Here is a 9430-nt window from a genome sequence, read left to right as displayed (position 1 = left end):
TTAGAAGGGCTGCTGCCTGAAGAGCCAGCGGGTGTCTTCAGTTCTGCTGCAGGGCTCCTCCTATCCCTTCCCACCTTTCCCCCTCACCTGGCCCCCAGCATTCCTGCCATGCTCTAGTCTCAGCCTCACCAGCTAAACCTCCCCATCTCCCGAGCTCTCCTGGTGAGTCCCAGGCCCAGCAAAGACACACAACAGAGGACAGAGGATGAGGGTCAGACTTTATTGTGAGCAGGATGGTAGGGAGTGGGGCTCAGGCCCAGCACAGCGGCTCTGAGACTGTCGGCCAGACTACCTTCCTCCTGTGTGTGCAGATGGGGCATTGGTGAGGGGGATGTGCTTAAGGCCTCCATGTGGTCAGACCTGCAGTGACCTGACAACACTGGCTCCACACGGCAGGACGCTTGGCACGGCACACAGCCTGGGACCTTCCTGTGACCTTCCACAAAGGGCAGGGACCTGGCTCCAGCCCAGCCCAGCCCAGCAGCCTCAGAGATGGACCTGGGGCAGGAGCCTTCACCCCTGCCCTGTGAATACATCAGGACACCAACAGCCCAGGGGACCAGTGGGGTAGGAGGTGCAGCAGGAGCCTTACACAAACCTCATGAGGCCTGGGGTGCTCACGAGATGTTTAAACAAGAAAAGCAAAGCTCCTAAGGAACAGAATTCTACACAGAGAAAATCCTACTTCAGTTTTTAAAAAAGGAGACAAAATGTGTAGTCTGAATGTACAACACGGTCTGCTTTTGCTGGGGGGTTTTCAGAGAGGGAAGAGCGTGGGGCTGTTCTCTGCGCTGCCTGTAGACTCATCCTGGTCCTGCGGGAAGAGGGGACTCAGACCAGCCCGGGAAGTGGGGACTCAGACAAGCCCGGGAGCAGCCCCCCGCCGCCCCCTGCCATGCCCTCCCCTCCCCTTCACCTCTCAGCTGGAGTTCCTCTGGCGAACATTCTTGTCTTTGTCTTTGTCATTCAAGGGGTTCCCACTGCTTTTCCTAGGGGCAGAGGAGTCCTCAGGAAGACGAGACTGGGAGTCCCCACTCCTTCACCCCTGCACCCCCTCCCGGTGGATCGGGGTCCCAGCCCCTCCCCCACCCACCCACTCCCCAGCAGGGGACTTACAATGGAGCAGAGCCTATGTCTTCATCTGAGCAGAGCAGAGGCAGCCACATGCAAGAGAAGGGGCAGGCGTCAGGGGTTCCCCACACCAGACCCCTCACTGGGTGGCCCTGACCTACAGCACTCTGCCCTCAGCCGCCCCTGGGACAGGCACCCTCACATGGGCTGTCTAGGGTCTTGGTGGGTCTGGTACCCTGGAGCACCCCTGCAAGCAGGTGCCTGGCCCCGGATGCCCCACCAGGCAGCCCAGTGAGGAGGAGAGGAGAGGTCAGGTCTCATGGGCTGGAAGACTCCCTGCCAGGGAAGGGAGCGCATCCCCGCCGAGAGGCCCAGGGTCCCCCACCCAGGAGGGAGTGGAAGACTGTGGCACCAGCTCACCATCCAGGACCTCGTCTGGCTTCCGCCTCTTCTCGTAGATGAAGATGATGGTGACCAGCACAAGCACCTCGGCCACGATGCCCAGGAAGGGCCAGAGGGCAGCAAAGCGGTTGCGCACGCGCAACGTGATGGCTGCCTGGCTGGTGCCCTCCAAGTTGGTGCCGTTGCACACGTACTTGCCGGGGTCCTCCTTCAGGTCCACGTTGGGGATGTGCAGCTCTGTGCGGCTCTCTGAGGAGACCACGAAGAACTTGCTCTGGGTGCTGTTGGTGATGACCTGGTCCCCAGATTCGCTTTCCTTGTACCACAGCCAGTTGGTGACTGGCGGGAAGGAGTCCGATTTGCAGACCAGGATCACAGTCTCCCCCTCCGTGGCGTGCTCCGACTTCTTCACGGCCTTGATGCTGGGGGGTCCTGCGGGGAAGAGGGCAGTCTGGAGCCTGACCCCCAGCCAGAGATGGTGGTGGGGCTGCCCTGCCCCAGCCCCCAAGGTGGGATCTGCGCCTGCCCCTACTCCCCTTGGAGCCTACCCTTCACTTCCAGATCGGTGCGGCCCGCGTGCTCCGGAAGGAAGATGCAGGAGTACTGGCCTGAGCGGTCTTCTGAGTCCACCCTGCAAGCGGATGCAGGGAGCAGGGTGAAGTGGGCAGGTTCCCGGGGAGGAGGGACCACACCCAGGAGCCCCGGCCTGGCTGCAGTCCAAGCCCATGGCAGCTTCTGGAGCTGCTCCCTGTGGGTCGCAGGGCCCAGCGAGCCAGGAGTGGGGTAACCCAATCCACAGGAAGCAGGAAGGTTCTTGAAGGTGGTGGAGTCTGGCAGCCCGGGAACTTCCCTGGATCCTGGGCCTCAGCCATCTCCACACCCATCTGTATGGTGGCCCCACTTACTCATACTCCGTCTTCAGGTCAGGCAGGGCGTCCTCCTTCAGCACCTTGCCCCCCTTCACCCAGCGGTGGCCCACAATCTCAGTGGCACTGTGATTCAAGGCACAGGTGAGTCGTGTTTTGGAGCCATCATTGTCTATGTTCGTCCAGATCCTGCTCCCTAGGGAGCCAAGGAGAGATGTGAAAGGCATCAGGAAAATCCATCCGTCAGGAGAACCCATGGTGTCAGTCTGCCATGGGCCCCAGCCCCCTCCACAGGGGAAGGGAGGCCAGGGCTAGTCCCCAGAGTCCAGAAGCACAAGGGCTTTGGAAGGTCCTCCCCTGGGATCTGGGGCGGGACTCTGGGAGAATGGTCTTCACTGGCCGGGCCGCAGGTCTGGGGGGAGCAGCAGCACCCACCTCATGCCAGAATAAGGACCAGGACAGTGAGTGCTGGGTCTGCCCCCTCTGGGCGGCCTGGTATACTCCCCCCTCCCCCAACCAAGGCAAGGCCACCATGAGGGTCAGGTGTGCTCAGGCCATGGTGCTGCAGCAGCCCAGCTGGATGTGCCTGCCTTCCAGGAGGCCACACCTGCCACCAAGCCTCCATGCAGAGTGTCCTGCCTGGACACTGGGGCGATGCCCAGCAGCCATTCCACTTCGTTTCCAGCCAGGCAAACCTCCCCATTTGTTACGACCTTCTCTTTAGGAACCAAAATGCGAAGCCACTTAGAACCAGATGGTCAGAAGCAGGTGGATGGTTCTGGAGAGGGGAACTGGGCTTGAGCTAGGGAAGGTCCCTCTGCAGTGACCAAGGCAGGACACTCCAGACCTCCAGGCATTCAGGGAGGAGCCAGGAGGCAGACCAGAAGAGAACCCCTCTTGGGGGTCGGGCTGTGCCTCCAGGTGCTGACCTTCAGCCATGTCCACACCACAGCCCTTTCCCAGCACTGGGAGCAGGCGTCCCGGGGACACTCCCGTCAGCCCCCTGGGATCCGTGGCTGAACAGGGCTCTCACTGTGCCTGGGGACAGTGGACTTTGTAATAAAGCTGGCTGCCAGGTCATCCACCAGGAGGTCTGTTTCTCTGGAACCATCACCCACACACACACCCCCGAGGTGTCCCTTGGGGAAGGCCATACTCCTAGGGTGGATGCGCAGAATAAGCCAGCCCAGGGGTCTCTGGCATAAAGCACAGCCCAGGGCTGCACTGGGACAGCTCAGCCAGCCAGAAAGCAGCCCAGGCCGCCATCCGGACTCCTGCTTCCTCAATGGGGTCACAGTGCCATCTGACAGCGCAGACAAAGCATTAGAAGCTGGTGGAGTGATTGGAGATGGTGAAAACTCCAACTGATGCCCAATACCCCAACCAGGGGCCATCCTAAGAGCACAACCTGCTCAGCCCCCCACTCCCCACTTCTGTCAACACTGACTCCCAGCCACCCAGGAGACTGGGTGGAACGAAGTGGAATGGCTGCTGGGCATCGCCCCAGTGTCCAGGCTTGAGGCTTGAATCCCAGGACAGACTTCACAGCTGGGCTGCCTTCGGCTTTAGGTCCTGGGTGGGCTGGCTGCAGGCTGATCCAGACCCCAGCTCTAGTTCTGGTTCGGGGGACACCAGCTTCCTTCAGGTGGAGGAGGGAGACCCAAGGGAGCCCGTGGACAAGACACTGGACGGCCCGGTGGGGTCTCTTTCTGAGCGCCAGTCCTCACTGCCCCACCTCCAACCACCTGCTGGCTTTCTTTAAAAGAGGACAGGGTGTTTCAGAACACAGGCCAGCAGGGCTTGAAGCAAAGGAGGCCCCTTGGCAGCTCTGGGTGCCCTTGCCCCGGGACTCTCCCACAGCAGCACCTGCACATGTGCGCACACAGGTTGTGTAGGAGAATGCGCCTGGAAGGCCACAAGGCCCAGGGACAGGCCCACCTTCAAGTCTAACCACCCAGGGCAGCCCACAGGCAACTCAGCCCCCAGGCTAGGTGGTGACAGGAACAGGGGTGTGAGGCTGGATACCACCTCTGCGCCACTTTCGAAGGCTTGCCTCCAGTCACCCGTTTCTCTGTCAAGATTTCCCAAGATTGCAAAACCAGCAGCTCTGTGCAGAGCTGGGAGGTGAGTCAAGGCAGGAAGTGAGGCTGGCAGTCCCCATTCTCCCAGAGAAGGCCCTCGGACTCAAGGGTGCTAGGAAGGAGCTCAGGCAGGTATTATACAGGCCCCACCCTGCCTCCTGAGTGAGAAAAGAAGTGCCCTAGGCCACCTCCAGGTGGCAGCAAGGTGAGGCCTCAGCTTTCAGAGGGGCAGAGGCAGGGCCCCAGCCTCACCCAGGGCGTCTACAGGAGCCAGTGGGGCCAGAATCAACCAGGAGGGTCTCCCCAGCTGAGGCCCTGCAGGCCAACACCCCAAGCTTGGTCAGAGGGCTGCACACAGCAAGGGAGTCATCCTACCCCGAGTGATCTGCCCCATCCCGGTTGCCCATCAGCAGGGCTGGGTCCCTCCTGTGCGTGTGTGTGTGGGGTGCAGTGGATGCAGCCACCCAAGGCCACCACGAAGGATGTGACACCTGCGACACTGACAGTCACCAGGACAGGGCCACAAGGAAGGACGCCTCCCAGTGCCCCTCAGGAAGCACTGACGGGAAAAGCAAGCCTGACCCCCAGCCAGCCCAGCACCAGGAGGCCCGGGCAGCACCCCCAGGACTCACAGGGACCCCGGCAAGAAGCAGCAGAGCCCAGGAAGGGAGGGCGCCTGACCCTCCTCCTTTCCTGGCCATGTGACTGCAACCCACGTTCTCAAGTAAAGTCACCTTCATCTAAAAACAGCCACCCCTCCTCCGTGCCCACTCAGCAGCCGGGCCGGGCGCAGGGCCAGGCAGGCCTTGGGACACAGCCCAGAGGGAGCTCCTGGGACGAGGCAGACAGGAGACCACCTCTGGAAGGCCAGCCCGGGCTGCTCACCCCTCCACTGTGCTGGCGAGGGGCCAGTCCTTCGCTCAAGACCCAGACAGGGACCAGCGAGCAAGCCCCTGCCTGCCCACCAGCTGTGCCAGGACCAGGGGACCCTGCACATCTGGACGGCAGGTCCCTCCCAGCAGGAACACTGTCCTGGGGCCTCAGGTGACAGAAGGGCCGAAGAGGCCCCTGAGGCAAGTTTCTGGCTGACCTGGCCAGGAGAGGCAAAGACTTCCACGAACGCCCTCACCCCGGGCAGAAAAAGGACATGGGACCCAGACTTTTCGGTCTCTGCCAGAGTCCCTGGAAAAGGTGGAAAGTGAAAACGGAGGATGAGGCAGACACTGCCCCAGGACTGACCAGTCCTGACCACCCCACCCCTCACCCAGTACGTGTGTGTGTGTGTGCGCGCGCGTGTGTGTGTGTGTGTGTGTGTGTGTGTGTGCGCGAGCAGTCCACAGGGAAGGGTGATGGACCGCCGGAGGAATGGCCCTCTACAGAGGGCCACAAAGGGCCTCCTGCCCCACTGGCCAGTGAGGCCTACACCTGGAGGGCGCTAGCTGCCAGGGCCTCACCCAGAGGTGGTCAATAAAGGGCCACTTTGATTATAAGGAAGAGGAAAGAGGTGGACTGAGATCTTGGATCTTAAAGTGGGTCAGGAGCAACCAGGGGAAGCTTCCCCAAAACGCAGGCCCTTCCACACCCTAAGGCAGCTGGCGCCCTGCTCAGAGCCCACCTGTTCCCGCCTCCCCTGGGGAAGAGACCCAGACCCTGTTGGTTTGCACTTTGTTCTCCGTGTGCCGGTCAGTATAAATCGTTAACCCAGAACCAACTGTGAAGCCTCGATCCACACAAGAAAAAAAAAAAAAAATCTGTCTTTCAGGCAAAGAGTCTGTGGGGCTTTCTCCAGGAAAGGCATGCCTTAATGTATTTTCAGGCGAGCATTCTCTAAATCCGACCTGCCCACCAAACAGGCTGCCTCTACCTTAAGGAAGCTTGGCAAACAGAGCCTCGTGTTGAAGAGTCTGTAAAAAACAGACGTCTGGGCCCCCCACACTTCCTGCTCTGAGTCGGGTGGCTCACGGTGACCTTGGAACACCTCCCCTCCCGGCCGGTGCCTCCACTCCTATCCCGGTAAAAATAGGAGGGTGGACCATCGCCACCTCCTCCTGGGCCCTGAAATCGGACAAAACTGGAGGAGGTGGAGTGTCGGCCTCCTCACAAAGGTTTAAGTGTTTCGGCGACCCCAGGGGTTGAGCGCACGATCAGAGTGAGACATGGGACCTAAATCCTGGCAAGAATGCGACAATCCCTCCGGCCGAAAAGCCGGCCCGCCTCAGGGGCCGTCACGTGCCGGGGAGCCGCGGGTCCCCTTGGGGACAAAAGCCCACCCACCTCCCGGATGACAGCCAGTGTCTGGGCGCCAGGGGTTCCCCTGCGCCCTACGCTCCAGCTCTCCGAGCTGGAAAGGCTCTTCATAAGATGCCTCGCGCAGATCTGCTTCAGCCCGGAGTCTCCCTCCCCACCCCCCCTCCCCGGGCCTGGGTCTCCCTCCACAAGCCGGGTTCTACTCCCCTGGGGTCTCCCACCCTCCCCCAAGCGGGGTCTCCCTCCCGGGTCCGAGGTTCCTCTCCCGCCCGGGCCGGGGTCTCCCTCGCCAGGCCGTGGATCCCCCTCTCGCAGAGGCCAGGATCTCCCCTTGAGCTGAAGGCGAGCTGCTCCCTGCCAGCTCGGACCACCGACAGGCTTCGCGCCCCCACCCCAAGGTCCTGACCTGCCCCGAAGCCACCCTGGGCACTCAGCAGCACGAGCCCCAACACCGCGATCTGACCGGCCGCCATATCCCGCCGTCCAGCCGTCCCCGCGCAACCGCTGCCCGCGGCACTATAAGAACCCGACAGTCGCCGGGCGCGCGCACGCAGGCAGCGTTGCGGGCGGGGCGCGTGCACGGTGAGTCGCCTACCACCTGCGCACGCGCACGGACGCATGTACGCACACTCCAGCCCGGCCGACTCATTCGTTCTACGGAAGCCGAGTAGGCGGAGCCGTGTAATCACCCGGGTGAGCTACGCCCTGTGTCCAGGGGCGTGGTTACGTTGCTAAGAAACGGGGCGGGGCCTGGCAGGCTGGGCCGGGAGTCTCACCTCTTTCTGGCTTGATTTACGCTCCAAGTAGTTAAAATGCTCAATTTCTGTGTACTTTGCCCCAGTGCAAAAAACTAAAAAAAGCAGCGACGGAGGCGATGAGGATCACTGTGAACAGGTAGGCTATGTCCCCTGGGGTGAGATTGCCAGATTTAGCAAATACAAATAGCCCGACAGCAGTTACATTTAAATTCCAGGTGAAGGATGAGTAATTTCGTAGTGTAGGTGTTCAGTGCAGTGTATGCACACTGCTTTGCAAGGAAAGTATCATCATTTGTCCGAATTGAACGTAACTAGTCGTCCTGTATTTGGCTGGACTGCATACCCTGAGATGCCCGTGTTTTACAACAAATACTTTGCAAAATGACACACACAAAAAACAGGGTATATAGTATATAGTCTTTGTGGCCTTGGATTAGGTAATTTCTTATGAATGTCACCAAAAGCACGAGCAAAAACAACAAAAAATTAGATATATTGGAATTCATCAAAATTAAAAACTTTGGGGGACTTTCCTGGTGGTCCAGTGGTTAAGACTCCGTGCGTGGGCTCTAGGGCACGCTGGCTTCAGTATTTGCAGCTCTTGGGCTCTAGAGCACAGGCTCAGTGGTTGTGGTGCATGGGTTTTGTTGCCCTGAGACATGTGGGATTTTCCTGGATAAGGGATCAGGGATCAAACCCATTTCTCCTGCACCCGTAGGTAGATTCTTTACCACTGAGCCACATCAGGAAAGCCCTTAAAAACTTTTCTGTTTCAAAGTAGAAAGTGAAAAGACAATCCACCTGATGGAAGGAAATACTGGTAAAGCATATATGTGATAAGGGATTTGTACCTAGAATATATAAAGAACACTTACAACTCAACTTTTTTTTAACTCAACTTTTTAAAAAGTTTAAATGAAGACAGATAACCCAATTACAAAATAGAGGATCTGAAAACACAGCTTTCAAAAAAAGACACCTAAATAGACAACATAAACACATGAGAAGGTGCTCAGGGGCGGGCAAGTGGAAACCACAGTGAGACACCACTTCACAGCCACTATAAGGTCAGGAAATAATGAGATAGGGAAAGTGGAGCCCTGTGCAGGGCTGATGAGGAGGTGGAACGAACTGTGCTTCCATTCCTCAAAAGGAGATGAAGTGATAACTTAACCCAGCAATGCCAGTCCTAGGTGTGTGCCCAGGAGAACTGAAAACTCGCTACCACGTGGAGGGACCCTGAGAACACGATGCTCAGTAAGAGAAGCAGACACAGAAGGACACACAGGGTGTGATACCACTGAAGGGAAACGTCCAGAACAGGCCGATCCACAGACAGGGAGCAGGTTCCTGGTTGTCAGGGGCTAGGGGAGGAGATGGGAAGTGACTGCTGGAGGGGACGGGGCTTCCTTGTGGAGTGATGGATAGTTCTGGAATTAATTGCGGTAAAGTGTGCTCAACTCTGAATGTACCAAAACCCTTTATGCTCGAATGGGTGAATTGTATGGTAAGTGAATCATCTCAATTAAAAAATGGGGTGATGTGGATCAGGAGGCCTCTTGGAGGTGATGATGTTGGAGGTGACCCATGAATGAGGAGGGGGCAGCAGCCAGGGAAGGACTGAGCTGTGAGTCTCGGGGCAGCCTTGTGCGGGGGAGTGATGGTGGGTAGCTGGCTGGGGCCGAAGGAGGTCGGGGTGGTCAGCTGACAGAGCCTGGGCTGGAAGGGCGTGGTAGAGGAGCCTGGACTTGCTGATATGGAGGCGGTGAGGGAGGGGAGCCGAGGACCCTTCCTGCGGCCAGCAGGGCTGGGGCCTGGGACTGGCAGGCTCAGCGAGCCCGCAGGGAGCAGTATGGAGATGGACGTGCTGGATGAAGGAGGCAGGCTGCCAGCTGGCCTCAAAGCACCTCCAGGCCCCTACAGAACTCTGGGCCCCCTGCCCACCCGGAGTGGGGCTGAGGAGATCTCCGGGCTGCCAGGAAGGCTCTGTGTTAATCGAACAAAG

The 9430-nt window shown here is 59.1% G+C and overlaps 1 protein-coding gene across 1 annotated transcript; it reads right to left on the bottom strand.

The window, feature by feature from the left end:
• Positions 1-204: 204 nt before the first annotated feature.
• BSG (basigin (Ok blood group)) lies at positions 205-7309 on the bottom strand. The gene is made up of 7 exons (XM_019964829.2): positions 7074-7309; positions 2379-2535; positions 2022-2104; positions 1492-1905; positions 1117-1141; positions 917-989; positions 205-814 (listed from the first exon to the last, which is right to left on the bottom strand). Exons 1-6 carry the CDS (start codon positions 7285-7287, stop codon positions 920-922), a joined length of 963 nt encoding a protein of 320 aa, XP_019820388.2. The 5' UTR covers positions 7288-7309; the 3' UTR covers positions 205-814; positions 917-919.
• Between the last annotated feature and the right edge of the window lie 2121 nt (positions 7310-9430).

The sequence above is a fragment of the Bos indicus genome, chromosome 7 (assembly GCF_029378745.1).
Source record: "Bos indicus isolate NIAB-ARS_2022 breed Sahiwal x Tharparkar chromosome 7, NIAB-ARS_B.indTharparkar_mat_pri_1.0, whole genome shotgun sequence".
Lineage (NCBI taxonomy): Eukaryota > Metazoa > Chordata > Mammalia > Artiodactyla > Bovidae > Bos > Bos indicus.
This window is presented reverse-complemented; position numbering and strand designations above follow the sequence as displayed.

Coding starts and splice junctions, on each gene's coding strand:
- BSG (XM_019964829.2), bottom strand. CDS start 7,287: ATGCGTCCGTGCGCGTGCGCAGGTGGTAGGCGACTCACCGTGCACGCG. Junction 2,105..2,378: donor GACCTGAAGACGGAGTATGA/GTAAGTGGGGCC, acceptor ATCCGCTTGCAG/GGTGGACTCAGAAGACCGCT. Junction 990..1,116: donor GACATAGGCTCTGCTCCATT/GTAAGTCCCCTG, acceptor CTCTGCCCCTAG/GAAAAGCAGTGGGAACCCCT.